We start from the raw sequence: 21454 nt of genomic DNA, 5'->3' as shown, positions 1-21454 counted from the left end.
TTACCTCGGTATCATTGTAACTCATGCTGATTGCATAAAATATTCAGATAAACCTACTGTGTGTACATATTAGTTGTAAAAAAAGATTTATAATTAATTAATTTTTTGACACTGATCACATCAGTTACACGTTTATGTATACTACTCAAATGACTCACGTGCCTGACACAGACATTACAGTTCAACAATAATATCTTAAATCTTAAAAAGAATATCTTAAATAAATATCTTAATATCTTAGTTCTGCCAAAACAATACAGTCTTATTTGTGAAAAAGCTTACATTACTTGCATTTTTAAACTTAAATACAAACTAATTAAAATTAAATTTAAAATTAAAAATTTAGTTCCTTAGTCAACTAGCTATATTTCAGGTGCTCAGTAGCTATATGCAACTAGTGGCTACTGTGATTAGAAATGCTGATGTAGAACTCCACATCCTTTGTACTCAGAGTGGTCAGCAACAGGAGAGCAATCAGGAACTTAGAAATGCAAAGTCTCAGGTCTCATTCCAGATCTATAGAATCAGACTCTGCACTTAATAAGTCTTCCGGTGATTTGTTTGCACCTTAAAATTTGAGAAGCCCTTGTCCAGGCAATAGGCAATGGAGGATTTAACTGGGTAATCGTAAATAGTAATATACCAAAAAGGTCTATGCAAAAGACACCATGAAGATAAAGTCAACCAGATATAACAGTGATAGAATGTGCAGTAATAAGGAGAGACAACAGTCAAGGCTTTGTAATTTAGTGACTGAGAGGCTGTAATGATGCAATCAACAAAATAAGACAAATGAGATTGAGGGTAAAAATGTGTGAATTCAGAGTAGTACTTAGTGTATAGTTTCCAGTTTAAACAAAAATAATTAAAAATACATGTATTCATCTGTGTATAAAAACCCACATGCATACATACTGAAACACCATTCATTTCATAAACACACACCATAAAAAAAAGTAGACTACCCAAAATCAACCCTAAAAGTATCCAGTTTTAAAATATGTTGGCCATGGGTACTATTCAGCTTTTCTTATGTATATAGATTGATATTACTTTGTTAAAAGGATTTTGATGATACAGACCTATTGTTAATGAAAGAGTTCCTATGCTTTAGTGAAAATACCTTTCCATTTTTCCAAAGATTGATTTCTTTTTTCACAATAAGTGAGTCTTTAAAAGCTACAGAGTGTGTATAACTCTTCTCTTAAAAATTTTTAAAAAGTAGAAACTTAAATTGTGTGAAATTTGGCAGTTTCTTTCCTTTGATATCCTTTTGAAGATCTTTACACCAAGCTAGTACAGTACTAATGATCATCCCATGCGAATTCCTTAAACACATAGATAACCTAATTATTAAAACAGGATGTGAAGGGCTCATTTTTCACTGGAAGGATCACCTTCATTGTTTTATTCAATCAGGGATAGCTACCAGAATACCTACTCACTGTTTTGAAAAGAATTAGCTGTACTGTTCTCTAAAACTCAAGTATTTTTTTTTTGAGTTTTTATGTCTTAAAGAATAACCGAACTTAAGTTTAAAATCATGAGCACAATTTCCCATGAAATTGTTGTTATTTTTTCTTCAAGTTCTAACAATTTTTAACAGGCATGGGCCACTCTTTTAGCAACTTCCTTTGATCAACAGCTTTCTAAAGCCTACTCTCACACTTACATTGTTTTTAAAGTTTCTTTCAGCATAGTATTATGACCTAAGGCAGCAATGAATTGGTGAACAGTCCAAAGCCAAAATATTTAGCTTGTCTGAACCAGTCTTTGCCCTAAAGAAACATGGGATATTAAGCATTTGGCAAATTCTCTAGGTTCAGATAAGCCCAGTTGTAGTTGGCCTCACCTGTGTAAAGGTTGGGTTCAGTTCTTGAGGAGAGCATGAAGTCCTGAGGCAGAAATGTAAGGTCAAACCAACACAGGATTCTCTGTGGACAATTGAGGTTGAACATGAATCAAGTAACAGCTAGTGCAGCTGACATGTGAGCTATCTTAGTTTTCAGATGAAGCAACAAAGGAAACTAGGAACAAATTAAAAGGAACAACAATAATAAGTGATTCCTAAAGTACTTTTCACATTTTCACACTTTTAAAGATTGTTTGTATATTTATTTAAAAAGCAGTAAAGCCTCTAATTTTTAGAATTGATATGATTTCTCTTTTTTTTCTTTAGTGATCTAAATTTTTGCTAGTTTTTCATATAGCACTAGTAGGTGTTTTAAGATGCTATCTCATCTTCAGAGGGAAAAAGAAGAAAAATACATATATTTGTCAGTCTTTTCTGTTCTAAAAGCATGCTGCAGTAAAATGTTCCTGTTTCCATTTCAGATAGTCACTGTGGCCTCAGAATGTCAACTTTTATTTTCTATCAAAAACCCCTTTACACAGATCCTTTATGCTATTCTTTTATAGCCACAGCCACATCCTACCTGCTCCCCTAACACCTGGCAAACACTAATCTATTCTATATCTCCATAATGTTGTCATTTCAAGAATATTGTATAAATGAAATCACACAGTATGTCATTTTTTGGGATTGATTCTTTTTACTTAGCAATAATTCCCTTGGGATTCATCCATATTCTTATGTGTATCTGTAGGTTGTTCCTTCTTATTGATGAGTGCATTTAAAACTGGTTAAATCTAAATAAAGTTGGTGGATTGTATCCATGTCAGTTTCCTAGGTGTGATAGTCTATTACAGTCATGCAAGATGTAACTGCTGGGGGAGATTGGATAAAGAGTACATTCTCCTATACATGCCTGTAATCCCAACACTTTAGGAGGCCAAAGCAGGAGGATTGCTTGAGACCAGGAGGTCAAGATCAGCCTGAGCAACAAATCATGACTCTATCTCTACAATTATCTTAAAAGGCTTTTTTTTTTTTTTAAACATATACTTTAAGTTCTGGGATGCATGTGCAGAAGGCGCAGGTTAGATACATAGGAATACACGTGCCATGGTGGTTTGCTGCACCCATCAACCCTTCATCTGCGTTAGGTATTTCTCCTAATGCTATCCCTCCCCTCGCCCTCGATCCCCAGACAGGCCCCAGTGTGTGATGTTGCCCTCTCTGTGTTCATGTGTTCTCATTGTTCAGTTCCCATTTACGATGAGAACATGCAGTGTTTGGTTTTCTGTTCCTGTGTTAGTTTGCTGAGAATGATGGTTTCCAGCTTCATCTGTGTCCCTTCAAAGGACACGCACTCTTCCTTTTTTATGGCTGCATAGTATTCCCTGGTGTATATTTGCCACATTTTCTTTATTCAGTCTATCATTGATGGGCATTTGGGTTGGTTCCAAGTCTTTGCTATTGTGAATAGTGCTGCAGTAAACATATGTGTGCATGTGTGCATGTGTCTTTATAATAGAATGATTTATAGTCCTTTAGGTATATAACCAGTAATGAAATTGCTGGGTCAAATGGTATTTCTGGTCTAGATCCTTGAGAAATCTCCAACTCTCTTCCACAATGGTTGAACTAATTTACACTCCCACCAACAGTGTAAAAGCATTCCTATTTCTCCAAATCCTCTCCAGCGTCTGTTGTTTCCTAATTTTTTAATGATCGCCATTCTAACTGGCGTGAGATGGTATCTCATTGTGGTTTTGATTTGCATTTCTCTAATGACCAATGATGATGAGCTTCGATTGGTGTACCTGGAAGTTGGAAAAGGCTTTTTAAAAATATTTTTAAAAATCTCTTTGAGAAAAGAAGTTATAAAGCTCTTATAGTGATAGACAGCAATCTGGTTGAAGAAACTCATTAAACAAACTTAATTGGATTTTTTTTACACTAATTCCTTTTTTGTGATTCAGAAAGTGACTCCTGTATTCTCCACCATTAGATTCTGCCCAAGAAATTGCCTACGGTGAAGACAGTGAGCTTGGAGAAGGAACACCAGCACATAGCTTTTGGACAGCCCAGCTGGCATTCCTGTTTGCACAGATACCAACTGTACCTAGTGATTCATTAGAGGCGAATGTAGCCTTCTAAGCAAGCATTGGCAAACAAAAGTGTCTATTTCAAAATTATCTTTTCCAAATAGTTGTTGGTCTTTTTAATTGTAGAAAAGATCTTACCATCTTAATGATTCTAAGATAAATATTATTATCCTATTTATAATACGGAACTCAATTTAGAATCACAGAATTTTCAATGTTGGAAGAATCTGCAGTTCTTCATAGGAACCTTCCAGTTCATTTGATTATTGCCTATAGTAGGTTGGCCTAGTTAGAACTGATGCTGTTAAAGTTCTAGGTTCCATACTGTGAGTCACTTATTTTCTGGCTATTTAGGGATCACATGTCATACTTCATCATCAATTGTTTCACACAGCCCTATAGTAACTTACAAGGGAGACCTGGTAAGAGAATTTAAGAAACATTTCTAAATGCATGTTTTATAGGGAGTCATTGTGAATGCTAAACATACAGTTCTACAAGGAGCTCTCAATCTAGTAACAAAAAATAAAAATAGAGCCAAATCATCACTTTCTAGAAAGCATTTCATAATAGGTGTCCTGTGGCTGGTGAGTTGTTAGAGGCATATCTATATAGAAAAGTAGGCATTACTCCCCATAATTTTCTTTGCTTTACTAAAAACAAACAAATACACATCACTAAAATTCCATTATTCAGTTGCTAAGAACATCTTTGAGAGTATATTTTAAACAACTACTTAGAAGCTGAGCATTTTGCATTTCTTAATGTTAGAGCAATATAAATTAATTTGGCTGACAAACTAGTAAATTTTACCCAAGGAGGAAGTAGTGATAAGGCAGTTGATACTGTAAAACTCTTATCTTGGCAGTTTACTATGTGAGAAACACTTTCTGTCCCTTACTTCAGTATGGGACTCATGACATTGTGTTAAATGATTTATTCACAAGCTATTTTAGAGTTAAAAACAAGACTTCTCTAGTCATGCCTAATCCCACATAAATAAATCACTCTGTTTGAAAATATTACTTTGATTAACTGTCATCCATATTAGATATCAAAGATTGTAACCATGGATTTGAAATTAAATTGTGAACTTCATTGCAGTTCTTCAGTATTGAAGGCAGCTGATTTTCTAATGTGGTTGCTAGTGGTATTCTGCTGCCCCAGCCATGTGCCCTGTATCTTGTCTGTGTCCCCTTCCTACCACTGCTTTTTCCTCTTTCCTCCTCTCATATTCTTAATCACTGTTTTTCCCCTTTCACTACTGTAATTATAAAATCTCTTTACGTTGTAGTTATTAACCCTATTTCTGCCAATTCTGGGGCACATATTTCCCTCTGTCTACAAATTGCCTTTCTAATGTTTGTTTGTTTGTTTGTTTGAGATGGAGTCTTGCTGTGTTGCCCAGACTGGAGTGCAGTGGCGTGATCTTGGCTCACTGCAACCTTCAGCTCCTGGGTTCAAGCAATTCTCCTGCCTCAGCCTCCTGAGTAACTGGGATTACAGGCACACACCACCATGCCGGGCTAATTTTTGTACTTTTAGTAGAGACGGGGTTTCACTATGTTGGTCAGGCTGGTCTCGAACTCCACCCGCCTCAGCCTCCCAAAGTGCTGGGATTGCAGTCTAATTTTTTTTGAAGTTTTTAAACATAAGTGTTTTTGTGTTGTCAAACATTTGCCTTTATGATTTTTCCTTTTTTATAACTAAGTTCATTCCTAGCCATATTTCAGATATATATTTACGCACATCCCTGTAATATCTTTCTTTAATTCATCTAAGAAATTATTTTGTTAGATATATGGTATGAGATGAGGGTCTACACTTTACACTGTTTTTCCAAATAGTTGTCACAACCACTTTTGTTTTGTGTTATCACCATTGTCATAGATTAAATTCTTACATAATATAGGGTCTGTGTGGGGCTATCTGGTCTTCTAGTTGCTTTTTCAATACATATTTATTAGGTGAATGACTGTTTTATCTAACTCCTCTTTGACCAGTACCAACTATTGCTGCTTTATGAAAGCTTTAAATTCTTGGGCCATGTTTCCTCTTGTTTCTTTCTTTATTTCTTGTAGTTTCAAAATTTGCTTACCAGTTTTCACTGATTTATTCATCGACATCAACTTAAGAATCTTTTTATTTAGCTCTTGTTATGTCTAGCTTTGAATTTAGAATTCTTGGCCAAATTCCTCCAAAACAAAATTTGATGGAATTTTGATTCCAATTTAATTAAATCTCTAAAGGTTAATTTGGAAGGAATATTTTTCGTTTTAAAGACCAGATCTCCCTTACATCCCAAATTTCAGATGAATTCTAATGTTTAATACCCCAAAAGTTGCTTTTGAACTGTACCATTTTTCAATGAAAAGAGTTTAATCTTCAATTATGAAAGGAAGTTTCCAATACTATAAATTTTCCCTTTTGTGTAACCAGAATTGGAGAATTAGGAAAGTTTTTTTTTTTTTCTATGTCAGTCTTCATTAAATCAGAAAATACATGTTCAGGGTTAAATATATTTTTCAAAGAGGGTTGTAACTGATATTTATATAGGGAACAATTTTCATATGATAAAACTTATCAATTAGGTGTATGTTTATATCTGTCCTTGATTAGGGAATTCTGTTTATAAAGGAGATTGAAAATTGTTTCTTTGATTTTCTTTGATGGTCAGAGGCAGAAATCAATTTTGCACCTTTTGGAGAGTGAGGCAACTGCAGGTAAAAAAAAGTTGAAAGCTCTTGGGAGGGTTAATTAGAGCTAATTATAATCTGATTGACCTGCTTTTCTTCCAAAAGCTTAACCAATCTTTCTTTGCAAAATGAGGATGGATTTTACTTTATCATACAAAATAAAGAAAATCTTTGTTTCTTGAAGTTCTAGATATCCATCATTATTATACACTTTAAAAATGAGTGTTGCTACCTACATTGTGGAATCAAGGATTAGGTAAGGTTGAAAAAGACCTTCAAGATTATTTAGTCTTAGAGAACATGCACTGTATGTCTCATGATGGAAAATTGTGTGTGTGTGTGTGTGTGTTTTGTTTGTTTGTTTGTTTGTTTGTTTTGAGACAGAGTCTCTCTCTGTCACCCAGGCTAGAGTGCAGTGATGTGATCTCAACTCACTGCAACCTCCACCTCTCAAATTCAAGAAATTCTCCTGCCTCAGCCTCCCAAGTAGCCGAGATTACAGGGTCCTGCCACCATACCCATCTAATTTTTGTATTTTCAGTAGACATGAGGTTTCACCGTATTAGCTATGCTGATCTCAAATTCCTGACCTCAGGTGATTCACCTGCCTTGGTCTTTCAAAGTGCTGGGATTACAGATGTAAACCACTTCGCCTAGCCGAAAATTGTAATTTTTAAGGAATATAAACTAATGTTCATAATTTTAAAATCATATATATTTAATGAAAACAAGAAATAAAATTGACAAGTATAATTGTCATTTTTAGCATTGGTATTTTCTTCATTCCACTTAGTCTTATTTGCTTGATAAATACTGTAAAAAGATTTTTAAAAATTTATATAAAAAGAATATAATGCAGCCAGGCATGGTGGCTCACACCTGTAATCCCATCACTTTCAGAGGCCAAGGCAGGCAAATGTCTTGAGGTCACCTTGAACCTGGGAGGTGAATTTTGCAGTGACTTGACATCATACCACTGCACTCCAGCCGGAGTGACAGAGTGAGACTGTCTCAAAAAAAAGAGTATAATGAAATAATTTGCCTGTTATTGTATGGTGTTTCTCAAAGCATGGTTTATGATTGTTATTTTAATTGTTAAATGAAATGTAATTCTAATATTCCCATAAATCTGAACCCTTTTTTGAAGAAATTTCCTATGAAAGCTTCTTGCCTAATAAAGTTCCTTAAGGCAGTTTTTTTATATGAAAAATGAAATAGTCATTTTCATGGTTTGTCAACTCAGTTATATCTCATTTTATGTAAAGTAGAGCACCTGCTCATATTAGATAGGGTTTTTACTCTCAGACAGATTGTGTTCTAATTTGGGTAGTCAAGACCCTTTGATTTTAGAAAGTTGGGTAATAAAGCATTTTAATGACAGTTCAAGATAGCAGTAAGAGTACTAAATATATGATTAATTACAGATGAAAAATATAAAAGATAAAAAAGGAGAGAAAGATCATTTATACAAAAGTAAACTGGAAAAAACAGATAAGGTGAAATCTAAGATAGATTTTGAAGGACAAGTAACACCTAGATGATGGAAAAAGGTGAAAAGTGTATATACCTAGAGGATTAATGTGACTCAAAGTGTCTTGAAAGTGGAAAAATTTCATCTGGTAAATGTGGTAAGTTAATGTACTTGGATATGGAAATCATCTAAGAGTTAAGTGGACTAAAGCTAGTAAGTGGGTTGATTTGGAATAGGTAGTAGAGAACTTTGAAGAATGAAGAATGAGGATATATTTTATCACGTACCATGTTCTTAGGTTTGTTACCTAAGGTGGTACTTCAGCAATATTTTGAGGCAATCAGTCTTTCAGAAGTATGCAGAATACATTACAGTAAAGAACACAATAGAACACAGTAGGCAGGGTGATCGCATATGTGATTTTTGTAGTACCCAAGCGTGAGGTGATAAAGACATAAATCAGTAATACAGTGTTTAGAATGGAAATTAAGCAATGACTGCAAATTACATTGTAAATGAAGACTTCACAGTGGTTAATTACTGGTTAGGTGAGGAGGAGGAGTTGGCTAGATGAATCATGAAGGGGGAGTGAGGAAAGAGAAAAGAAAGCATGTGTCAGAGGTTTATTAAAAAGTTCTACGAATTCATATTCTCCCCCATACACATTCATGCCTGAGGGGTGATTTATACCTTCATTTGTCAATATCTGCAAAGCATTTTGGGATTATCCATTGATAGGTATATTATATATATTTTAACAAATCAGACTAATAAGTTAAGGAAACTAGATATAACTTACTTTTAAACGTTTTAATTCAATAGCCCTTTTCCTGCAGTAACCCTTAATCTTTTTCACAGGCTGTAATAGTACCAAGACCAAGAAGGGCTTTCCAAAGAGTGGATGTAGGAAGCTGATAAGAGAAGTATTCTTTAGGGCTTGGTAGCATAGGTTACATTCAAAAACAATTTCTCTTTGCAGTCACATTTTTCTCCTGTCACCTATTGACATTTTGAAAGATTTAGTGATGAACTTAAAAATTGCAGAACTTTTAAAGTTGGTGATGTGAATGTGTTAGCCAAATTACAGATGGGCCACTGCAATTAATGCTTTTTCCTTCTACTGTAGGGAGCCATTCATTACAACTCATAACTAGAGGAAAGGGCTTTGCATGATTGTTGCTAACATTAAAAACTACATATGCAAATTGTGTTTCCAAACAACTCTCCAAAGTTCAAGAGCTGGTGTTACTAATTGAGTGCCTCAGGAAAACCCTTAAGAAATTATTTTGTCTAGCTCTGTGATCACACGGGTGATTATGTATATTTTTTCAAGGTGAGAAAGAGGAAAAGGAAAAAACTGTGCCAAGAACTACAATAGTTTCTTCAATTCTTTTGTGAGAGTAGTTTTGATCTAATAAAATAGGTGTGATTTCCCATTATAAAAATGAGCACTGAGTCTTAGAGAATTACCCAGCCAGAAAATTTTTAAAAAGTAAGATTCTGATCTGAGATTCTAACCTAGTTATGTCCCATCCAAAGCCCATATTTTTTCATTCTAGATCATGTTACCTTGTCAAGGAAAAGTGCTGTATGTGGAAAAACACATAGCATATTTATTGTCCTGTGTGTGAGCTGTTACTGTGCTTTGTCCCAACAAAAGTCAAAAGTATTGGTAGCCTACAAAGATTTTCATTAGTTCAGATTACATTTTCAAAAAAGACTTCGGTCTGATTTTCTTTAAAGATTCATTATGTAATATCGTGAGGCAGAAAAACCTCATTTTATCAAGGGACAGTGTAAGTTGAAGACATTTCCTCAGTGTTGCCAAAAAAAAAAAAAAAACCTAGAGATTTTACTTCATAATTCAGGATTCCCTTCTAGTACATTTGCTTACACTGCTTAGTATTAAAAAGCATAATGCTTATGTGGATTTTCTGACTTACTACTATATCTTCGTTTTTCTTTTATTATCTAATCTTCTAAACTGAATTAAACTCTATGTAATACATAGTAAATCAGTAAATAGACTACAGCATTTTCCCTGATGGGATTTCAGTCTCATGGTGAGGTACTAGGAAAATTCTGGCTCAATTGTTACTGACGTAGGAGGCTGTACAGTTATTTATTAGAAGACAGCCTGGGAGGAAAAGAGAAAATGGATTTATGTGATCTTGTATTGCTAAATACAGCACAATGCTGTTATCTTTTCTTTACTGCTTCCTCTAAAAGTCATCATTTCAATGCACTAATCTTTTAAACAGCCATTCAGTGGTAACTGGGCTAGAACTTTGCTAAGGGGTCACATTCACCAACCTGACAGTTATATATTTACAAAAGAAATAGCATGAATTTATTCAGCATCAAAACCTCTGCATCTTTTACCACCCAACTACATTTCACACTGTATTACCATCAGTGCACAATAATGGCTATATAAATTCCATCCAGATTCTTCATTTAATTAACTAGCATTCTTTGAACAAAAATAAAAGTGCTGTTTTTATAGAGGAATAAAAGCTGCATGAAGTGAGTGTGAAGAAGACAAATCATCAAATTAGTTATTCTTCGTTGCAGCTATGGAGAATTTTCTGCCCTTCCTCTTTCTCTTTAGAGGCTTTGTTTTTTTTGTTTGTTTGTTTTGTTTTGTTTTCTTTTTTAGCTTGATTGAATGAAAAATGGAGAGTGAAGCAGCTTCAAATATACCTATTATAATGACCACATCATAAGCTCATCCAGGACTGGGCACTGATAATGTTGTCATCTAAAAGTGATTTTTTAAAAACATTTTCTGTAGTTGGCGAGGTGGTACAGCATAGTAGCCAAGAACGTGAACTTTATAACTAGACTGCCAAATCTTAGCTCTGTCACTTATTAGGTTTGTGATTCTGAGTTAGTTGCTTAACTTTCCTATGCATCAATGTCCTGTCTATAAAATGCAGATAATAATAGGAGGATAATAATAGACACATCCATGGCAGCGTGTGGATTAACTGAGTTGATGGATGTAAAACATTGAGAATAGTACTGGCACATAGTTAGCCATTACCTCCTGTATGCACAGCAGCAGTCTGGTGTGAAGTTGATCCAGCTGTGTCACTAGAGACTCTCTTGATCATCTGAATGAAATTAACTGGTGTGGTAGGCTAGGTTCATGTCCCTATCTTTTCTAGATATTTCTTTCTAAAAGTATTCTTTTATTATAAAACAATTACTTTCAGATACAAGGAAATAAAGTTCTTTGAGTCAAGGGCATAGAAGGCAATCGGTTGACCACATCTCTCCATCTGGCACCCTGCTGCCAGATTTAGCTTTCTAAAGCACTGTTTTCTCATATCATTTTCTGCTCAGAAGCCTTCAAGTCTTCTTCAGACCCAAGCTCCTTTCCCGTCATGCCTGCCATTTCTATCAGAGCCTGACTCCCTCCCTTTGCACGACCTTTTTTTATCCATTACTCCCCTATAGCAAGTCTCTACTCCAATCGTAATTGATCTAGTATTATTTCCCAGTGTGACACATTTCTTCTTGTCTCTCTTCCTTTGTTCACATGGTTCTCTTTTGTAACATCCTCTTTTCTTCATCCATTTATCTAAGTCCTACCTGATATTCTAAGTTGAGACAGAAAAGGAGAGGTTATCTTTTACCCCTTTGTATTTTTGTCATAAACATATTTGCTACATGCAGTGGCTGCTAAATAAATGCTATTGATGAACTATCCTGTTGGCTTTACCTTCAAACTATATTTAGAATCTAACTGCTTCACACCAACTCCACCACTATCACCCTTATAGAAGCTATAGTTAATTTTTGCCTGTCTCCTTTTTCTTCTCCCTGCTTCCAGCCTTGCCCACCATCTACAGTCTATTCTCAACACAGCAGCAAAAGTAACACTTTTAAAATTTAAGTCAGAGCACATTGATTCTCTGCTCAAAACCCTCCAATCATTTCCTGTCTCACTCTGAGTAAAACGAAAGTTCTTGCAACGGCCTACAAATTCTCTTAGCCTCTGCCACTTCACTCTACCTCCATCCCTATATTCACTCTTGTTACCACTCTGCCCTCATGTCTTACTACTCCCCTCTTCCTATACCCTACCACTCCTACCTCTGCTACACTGGCTTCCTTGCTATTCTCTGGAAGACGTAAAGCACAACTCCATCTCAGGGCCTTCATGCAAACTGTTCCCTCTTCCTAGAAAGCTCCTCTTTGGGAAATCCTGACTCCATTCCTCCTGCAGGTCTCTGGTCAGTTATCTTCTCAATGAGACATTTACATCTCATCCCTGATTTACTGCTTATCTCCCCGAACTTAGAGTATAAATTCCAAAGAGCAAGAGGGAAGGCTTTTTGTCTGTATTGTTTAGTGTCTACCCCCAGTACCTAAAACAGAACCTGACACATAGTAAATACTTAATAAATCATTATTGAATGTATGAATGAAAAAACTGACCCTTAAGAATATGCCAGCGTTCCTAACCCTCCCAGCACTTCAAATGTATTTAGGCTCAGACAAAAGCAAATGTCCCTTAACAGCACTGAAAAAATTAAAATAGCCATAGTTTAATATTAGCCATGGCAATTGGAGCAGAAAGTTCTATCGCAGAGAAAAGAGATTTCTGCATCAAGTAAATAAAAAGAAATGGTTTACAGTATAAGAAGTGCCATATTAAATTATATTTGTATCCTGGGGGACTTTCTTTAACCCAGTCCCAAAGTACATTTTTTTCCCTCCAACTACATTTTGAGAGAGCAAGTGGTTTTGGCTACCCTATCCTCTTCCTAAGGTGGAGGGTATAGCTGTATGAGGAGTTTTTGTTTTTTCATTTAGAGGCAGAGTAAAACAGTAGAAAGACAGCATTCATGATGCAGTCAGGCAGACCTAGTTTCAGATTCTGGCTGTGTGTTCTTGAACAGGTCATATAACTTCTCTGAGTCTGTTTGCTTATGTATGAAATGTTCTTTGGTAATGTCTTTCTCTCAATATTGTTTTAAAGATTAAGTAAGAAAAGACACGTGAAGCACCTGAGATATAACATGTGTTTAATAAATGTCTTGTTAGCATTGCATTCAACAACACAATAATTAAACAACACAATTTAGTAGCATTGCTACTAAATGCTACCTTTTGACTTAAACCGAAAGTAAGAAGTAGGCCGGGCGCGGTGGCTCAAGCCTGTAATCCCAGCACTTTGGGAGGCCGAGACGGGCGGATCACGAGGTCAGAAGATCGAGACCATCCTGGCTAACACGGTGAAACCCCCGACTCTATTAAAAAAATAAAAAACACAAAAGAAAAACTAGCCGGGCGAGGTGGTGGGCGCCAGTAGTCCCAGCTACTGGGGAGGCTGAGGCAGGAGAATGGCGGGAACCCGGGAGGCGGAGCTTGCAGTGAGCCGAGATCGCGCCACTGCCCTCCAGCCTGGGCGACAGAGTGAGCCTCCGTCTAAAAAAAAAAAAAAAAGAAAAAAAAGAAAGTGAGAAGTAGTAGATAGATTGATGTCCCTGAGATAACTTTGGCCTCTGGAACTTGGTCCATGGAGAAGCCCCATAACAGTACTACAAATCTCTCTGCAGCATCTGATGACACTGCAAGAGCCTTTTTAGAACATGAGTCCTACCACCTACTTGAGTTTTGTTGTAGCCTACTCTTTTTATCTTTTGAGCCCATTCTTATTCTTCTGTTTTCCATTTTCAACTCTCTTCTACGTCCTTTATTTTCAAAATGTTATGCTAGGTATATGAAGTCAAGAGTTTCCATACTGAAATCAACAAAGGAAAAACTGAGATCAGGCAACTACCTCGTATAATAAAATAACATAACTATTAATTTTCAAATTGAAAAACTAAAAAAAAGTATATTGACTTTTTGGAATTGTAACTTCCAGAGCAGGGAAAATATTCTGTGTAAACCTCGGAACTATTTCTTACATATTTTTTAAATGACATTAATTTTGAAATCTTTAGGAAGCAAAAGCTGTAGTTGAAGAAACAAGAGCCCTGCGTAGTCGGATTCATCTTGCTGAAGCTGCGCAGAGACAGGCACATGGAATGGAAATGGACTATGAAGAAGTGATCCGTCTGTTAGAGGCCAAGATTACAGAGTTAAAGGCTCAGCTTGCTGATTATTCTGACCAAAATAAAGTAAGCAAAGCAGTCATCTCTTCCAGTTACCATGGTTTCCTTGCCGTTGTCATGTATCCTGTTTTCATTTTCTTTTCATCTGCTCTTCTAAACTAGGTCAGTGTTTGTCTTCTATTATTCAATGATAGGATGCTGTGTCCTGATGGGGGTAATGTAAAGGTCTTGAGCCTTCCTTTATCAGATGGCTTTGGGATGGAAAAGCATGTGCCCCAAATTTATTTAGGTCATCGGTCAAAATTGTTCAGTTCAGGTATTAAGTCCTGGAACTCTTTAACATTTAGTTGATTACACTGGTTTTTTTCTTTTGTTTCTAAACTTGCTAATTTGTTTTATGGGAATGGGAGGAGGGGAGTCTAGGAATGGGTATGCTCTTTGATTAGAGCATTCAAGGAAGCATAAAAGTGAAAGAATGTTTGCCTAATGCCTAGATAATTCATGGGAAGAAACTGAGTTTGAATTTTTTTTAATGTAAGGTACACTAAAATAGTTTCCAATAGATGATTTTCCAATTTCAATAGCAAAATACTGAATTTTTTTCAGAAGCCAGTGTGAACTTTTTGTTGTTGTTGTTGACACAGAGTTTTGCTCTTGTCACCCAGGCTGGAGTGCAATGGCGTGATCTCGGCTCACTGCAACCTCTGCCTCCCAGGTTCAAGTGATTCTGCTGCCTCAACCTCCCAAGTAGCTGGGGTTACAGACACCTACCACCACACCCAGCTATTTTTTTGTATTTTTGTAGAGACAGGGATTCACCATCTTGGCCAGGCTGGTCTGACCTCCTGACCTCAGGCGATCCACCCACCTCGGCCTTCCAAAGTGCTGGGATTACAGGCATGAGCCACTGCGCCTGGACAGTGCAAAGTTTTTTATGCAATTTTTTTTACATAATACATCCTATATTCAGTGAAGAGGCTTCAAAAAACTATAATAGTCATATATATTTTTACTTCACTGAATTAAGGTAGAAAATTGAATAAATTGAAATAAATATTCATACATTTGTTCACTTTTAAACATAACTGGTTATTTATATCTCTAATCCAATCAGTTTCTACGAGAACATAAAGCAAATCTGAATAATTTATGACTATTTATTTAAACATTAAAAGGTTAAATATTTTAAATATACCACATGAAAATGAAACTGGTGTTAGAAATGCAAACTACCAAAGAAAATTTGAAATCTGTTAAAAGTCAGTAGACTATTTCTCACGTCTGTTCACTTAAACCAATTCCACAAGAAGGCTGAAGTTCCCATCACCCTTTGATAATACCACAAGGCCAAGAGGAAAACATTTAGTTGACAAAGCAGCAATATTTAGGAATATTACATATTTGTTATTTGTGACCTAGTGTTTACATTCTGAAAATAGGTATGTGATTATGTTATGTGGCTTTAGCCTGAGTATGAAAATACTTTGAGATTTATCACAATATCAAAAGTATTATTTATTATGGTTACTTTTGAAGTGAAAAATCAAGAGTGTTTAATATTTTAATTTTAAATAATATAACTTTCAAGAAAGTTCACATGAAATTATTCATTGTTTTTTGTTTTTTTTAAGCTTGGGTTATTTGTAATCTCTTCCAGCTCTTAACTGAGAAACATTTTTGTCCTAAGTTGCCTGGTAATATAATTAATTCAGTTTTTCTCTCTTTTATCATAATCGAGTTCTCATGCCATTTCTCTTAACAAGACTCTAAGCCAGTAACCTGTCTCTGAAAACAGTCTTTAAAAAGTCTCTTTAAAGAGCTATTAATATGAGCATCTCAACATTCAACATTTTCTAAACCCAGTATCAGTGGAAAAAAAGAAGGAAACCTTTTTTTTTTTTGAATCGTGAGATTGCTTAAAGAGACATTGACCAAGATGTTACAGAATTAAGATTCAAGTGTCTATTTGTGGGATAACAGATTCTTTTTGTAACAATACTTTTATTTTTCATTATAATTTTTTCTTTATGTTATTTATTTATTTATTTACCTTTTGGAGTTTTTATTCACCTTCAACATAAGAAGTAAAACATTACTAGTACCTTTGAAGACCCACAGTGTTTCTTTCCAATTGCATCTCCCACCCTTTCCCTCAGAGATAACCACTTTCTTGGATTTATTGTTAACCATTTTCTTGAAAATTTTAGTACTTGTGTATATATTCCTTAACAATATGTTGTTTAGTTTTACCTGTTTATCAACTTTATATAAGTAGAAATATACTCTATGTATGATTCTAACCTGCTTTTCTTCACTCAACATTTTGTTTTTGCATTTCATCTCTTTGAAGTTTTTAGCTAGGTCATGTCTTCTCATTGTTTCTTTGTACTCTATTGTGTGGATATACTACAGTGTAATTATCCATTCTGCATTTGATGGGCAGTGCAATTGTTCTGTTCTCTTCTGTTATAAATGGTGCTAAGAACATTTTAGTGCGTGTATCCTGCTCCACATGTGTAATAGTTACCTGCTAGGAGTAGAATTGCTAAGTTGAATAATTGTAAGTTTAGCTTTACTAGGTAATGCCTACTTGTGCTTCAAAGTATTTGAACTAATTTGTACTCCCACCAGTAATGAATGAGAATTATTGTTTACCCCACATACTTGCTGATGCTTTGTTTTATTTTACTTTTATCAATCTGGTAGTTGTAATACGTATTATGTCATTATAGTTTAATTTGAATCTCCCTGGTTACTAATGGCTTTGAGACAGTGATATGCTGGGACCAACTGACACTAGCTCATGAGAGCTGATTGCATGCATCTCTTCTCAACTCCATGTACAGTGATATCAGGTTGGTAGCTTGAAATCAGCCATAATGGGGTTATTTCTACCCATAAATGTTATAAACCAAGGTTTCCTCCTCCCTGGTAGCCAGTTGAGCATATATTTATCTCTTTATTAGGCATTTGTGTTTCTTTGTGAAATGCTTCTTCATATCTTTTGACCCTTTTTCCAGTGGATTAGTTGTCTTTTTCATATAGATGTGTAGTGATTCTTCTGGTTACTAATCCTTTGTTAAATTATATGTTATAAAAATATTCTTCCAAATTTCTAGCTTGCCTTTTCACTCAATGGTAAAACGGACAGGAGTTTTTAATTTTCGTGTAGACTAACTTAAAATCTTTACCCTCATTTGTCTTTTTAGAAGTCCTTCCATTTTCAAGGATATAAAGATATTCTTTTATATGTGCCTCTAAAACTTTTAAATTTTCATCCTTCTGTAATTGGTTTTGTGGCAGTGTATGAGGTGAGGATCCATTTCATTCTTTGTTTATTCAAAATGAATAACTATGTCATCACCATGTTTAAAAAGCCCCTTCTTTCCTAGGTGATTTACAAAATAATCTCAGTCATATATCAAGATTTCATATGTATATGAATCTGAGGTTCTCTATTCTCTTTTGTTGGTCAATGTATATTCCTCTGTGAATAACACATAGTGTTGCTTACTGTATCTTTTACAGTAAGTCTTGATATCTGATCATCCTGCCTAATTCTTTTTCTTCAGAAATGTGTTGGTTACATGACCCTTTGATTTTTTATTATCTATTTTAGATTCAGCTTATCAATTCCATCAAAAGAAAAAAATGTATCGGAATTTTCACTGAAAATGTATTAAATATGTAGATTACATTGGGAAGAATTTACATATTTATGATTTTCTTTATTTATGAACACTACTGAGGCACAGAAAGGTTACTTTCATTGTGACCAGATAATCTAGTTTATAGAATAATAACTGTTCAAAATTTGTTGACGTTTGCCTCATGGCTTACCTTGGAGTCTGTTTACAAATGTTCAAAGAAAGCTTGAAAATAATTCTGAACTTGTTGGATGCTGTTGTTCTATATAATCCACTAAATCAGGGTCATTAATTGTGGGGTTCAGTTCTTCTCTGTTCATATTAATTTCTTTGTCTGCTATAGCCATCATTTACTCATAGAAGTGTGGCAAAATCTCCCTTTTGGCTTCTCTTTTTAAAATTGTTTTGTATATACTTTGAAGTAATGTTTTTAGGTGCATACAAGCTTGGAATTATAATTCTTTTATGAAAATGTCATGACTCTTCAATCTAGTAATCCTCTCTACCCCTTAATGCCTTTTTTTGATTGATAATAAATAGTAACACCAGCTTTCTTTCAGTTGGTATTTGTCTAAATACCATACATTTACTTTCAACTTTTCAATACATTTTAATTGTATCTGTAGTAAATAACAGGTAGCTGGATTTTTTCCCCATCTTACTAATTTTTGACCTTTAATTGGAAAGACCTTCCTATCTACACTCTTTTATTTGCTCATGCAATTGGCCTGATTTCTGCCCTCTTATTTTGTACATTTTATTTTCCCCATGTGCTCTAGTTTGTAATTTCCTGCCTTTTCTAATTTTTTTTATTGGTTCAGATTTCTCCTATGTCACCTTGCCCCATTACATTCATTCCTCTCTATTGTTTTCGAAGCTACACATTCTGTTTCTAATTTTTAATGATTATCCTAGAAATTTTAACATTCTGATTTAACTTCAATTATAAAATTAATCAGTACCTTTTTTCTCTTCTTCTAAGTATTATAAGCACTTTAGAACACAAATCCAATCATCCCTCCCAACTTAATTTCCATTTTTGGCAGTATTTTAGTTCTTTCTTTTCTTTTAAAACCACAGATTAGACATTGATTATTTGTTTTGTGTGGTCAGCATTTGCTTAATAAACTCCATGTTTAACATTTTCTGTTAAACATTCTTACATCTCAGACCTTCTCACTTTGTTGCTTTCTTCGTGAGTATGTATTTTAGAAATTCATGTAGTAAGGATCTCATGATAATAAGCTCTCCACATTTTATTTGTCTGAAGAACATCTTTATTCAACTCTTGTTCTTGAAATATATTTTTGCTACATTTAGAATGTTAAGTTGGCATTTAATATCTTTCACTGTTTTTATTTCATGTTTGTGATGTCAGCTGTCAATCTGTCATTTGTTTGCAATCTGTTTCCTTCTCTATGATTTTAAGATCTCTTTGGCTTCAATGTTCAGCAGTTTGACTATGATGAATCATGTGTTGACTTACTTTAATGTGTACTGTTTGGGATTCATTGAGCTTCCCGATTCGAAGAGCAATGTCTTCTGCCATTTCTGGAAATCACTAAGCTATTATCCTGAGTGATTTCTCTTTCATTCTTTGTATTTGTTCTTACGTAATTCAGATTGGATGTGTGCTATAGCTTCTTCTGGCTGTTTTCTCTTTACCTTTTCTCCCCATTTATATTTCAATTTTTGTGTTTCTGTTCCATTATGAGAAGTTTCTTTACCTCTGTGGTCAAGTTCACCCGTTCTCTTTACAGTTGTATCTAATTGGATGTCAAATCTGTAAATAAAGTTTCTAATGTAGTTATGTTTCATTTTTATTTTTGAGATTTATTTTTTATGTTATCTGGATCTATTTCATTTCTTGTGTATTATACTTCCCATTCCCTCTTATTTTTAAAAACATATTAAACATAATTGCTTTATATTCTGTATCTGCTCACTTAAATATCTGCTGTCTTTATAGATCTGATACTGTACTTTATTTCCTTCAGTTAGTTTTCATTCATAGAGCTTATTTTCTCATATGTTTAGTGATTTTTGTTTGTGTCTGTGAGGTCATGTTCTATCAATGCATTATAAATGGGAATTCTTTGAGCTCCAAGTTTTAGAAATATCTCTCCAGAGTTTTGTGTTTGCTTCTGCTAGCCTGGGACCAATTTAAACCAAAATTTAGGCATATGGCTTTTTAGGCCACACAGATAATGTAAATTCTGGCCCCAAACCTGCGTAAGTGGGGACTTTTGGTTAGGAATTACTCTGGAGAAACTTTTTTACTCGAGTCACCTGACCCAACATCAAAACACTGTTGACCTCTGTGAAGTTTACTTCTTCCTCGTTCACCCATTAAGGTTCTTCTGTTTTCCATTTGTGACTGTTGAGACCCCAAACTGTAGGCCCCCAGGGATCAGCATATACCCTCTGAGCAAATTATGCTTCAGTGCCGTCTTACCCCAGTGGGTTCACTTGGCATTGCTGTTGCATGTCTCCATGGAATTCCTTTACGTCCTTGCTAGCTTTGTCTTACTTCGTGTGTGTGTGTGTGTGTGTGTGTGTGTGTGTGTGTGTTTGCGTGTGTGTATCCAGCATTTTTAGTTGTGTTAAATTGGTAGAGGTTTCTGTCAGCATCTGGTAAGACACATTGCAAAAAAAAAAAGAAAAACCCATAAACTAATTTAAATGTATTTTACTATAAGAATCAATAAACTCATATACAGCTTATCTCATAAAACTTGCAGCATCTCCATGCAAATTAACTTTTAAATATGCAGTTAATTGCATGCTCCCCAAATCAAAAGATATGTACAGTAAGACAAAAAAAAATTTTGTAATATTGAATAATAGGGATCAGTAATCTAAAACTGAAGAAATGTGTAAATGTTCCTTTTGATATCTCTGTGCAGGAAAGTGTTCAGGATTTAAAAAAGAGAATCATGGTACTTGACTGCCAATTACGAAAATCAGAAATGGCTCGAAAAACTTTTGAGGCATCTACTGAAAAGCTTCTTCATTTTGTAGAGGTAAGTTTTTCTGTTCTATTACGTTCATCTTTAAAAAATATATAGGCAACTGGCATATAGATAAATGTTACTATATTTGGTACCTAGTGAAACATTCTCTAGTCCAAAGCAGCAATGCTGACTTATGATCAGATTTAGAACTGCATAGATGTTGAAAAGATTGGCTCACATTTTATAGATTGTTTAGAGAAATAATTGACACAAGGTAATGTGATTCCAAATATATACTATATTAATGGATAGTTTAATAAAAATCCTGATAATATATAAACATTATTTGATAGCTATTTACCTTATAAAGAAACATTTTATAGCTGTTATATTTCTGAGTAAAATTGCATGTTAGTTCAATTGTTTCCCCCACCCCCACATCATAGAAACATCAGTTTAATCCGTGGACAGAGGAGGCTGTAAATATTAATCAAGAAAAGATCTTTTTTAAAAACTGTCAAACTTATGTATCTCCTTCACCATCTTGTTTGTTGCTAGGCAATTCAAGAAGTATTTTCTGATAATTCTACTCCTTTATCAAATTTAAGGTAAGAAAATTTAAGTGCTTTTTGCAGAATATGGGTAGTGATTAAATTCTTCATCT

At 34.7% G+C, this 21454-nt stretch overlaps 1 protein-coding gene across 2 annotated transcripts in view; it reads left to right on the top strand.

Annotated features, from left to right (window-relative positions):
* Positions 1 to 21454, top strand: part of STXBP4 (syntaxin binding protein 4) — a 212961-nt gene that overhangs the window by 105354 nt on the left and 86153 nt on the right. For both annotated transcript variants that reach the window (XM_011953762.1, XM_011953761.1), the window contains 3 exons: positions 14079 to 14255; positions 20743 to 20859; positions 21349 to 21398. In XM_011953762.1, coding sequence (XP_011809152.1) covers positions 14079 to 14255; positions 20743 to 20859; positions 21349 to 21398 — 344 coding nt within the window. The remainder of the gene's footprint in view (positions 1 to 14078; positions 14256 to 20742; positions 20860 to 21348; positions 21399 to 21454) is intronic.

This window comes from Colobus angolensis, unplaced genomic scaffold (assembly GCF_000951035.1).
Source record: "Colobus angolensis palliatus isolate OR3802 unplaced genomic scaffold, Cang.pa_1.0 Scaffold37, whole genome shotgun sequence".
NCBI classification, from domain to species: domain Eukaryota; kingdom Metazoa; phylum Chordata; class Mammalia; order Primates; family Cercopithecidae; genus Colobus; species Colobus angolensis.
Note: the sequence above shows the minus strand (reverse complement) of the source record. Positions and strands in the feature narration are given on the sequence as shown.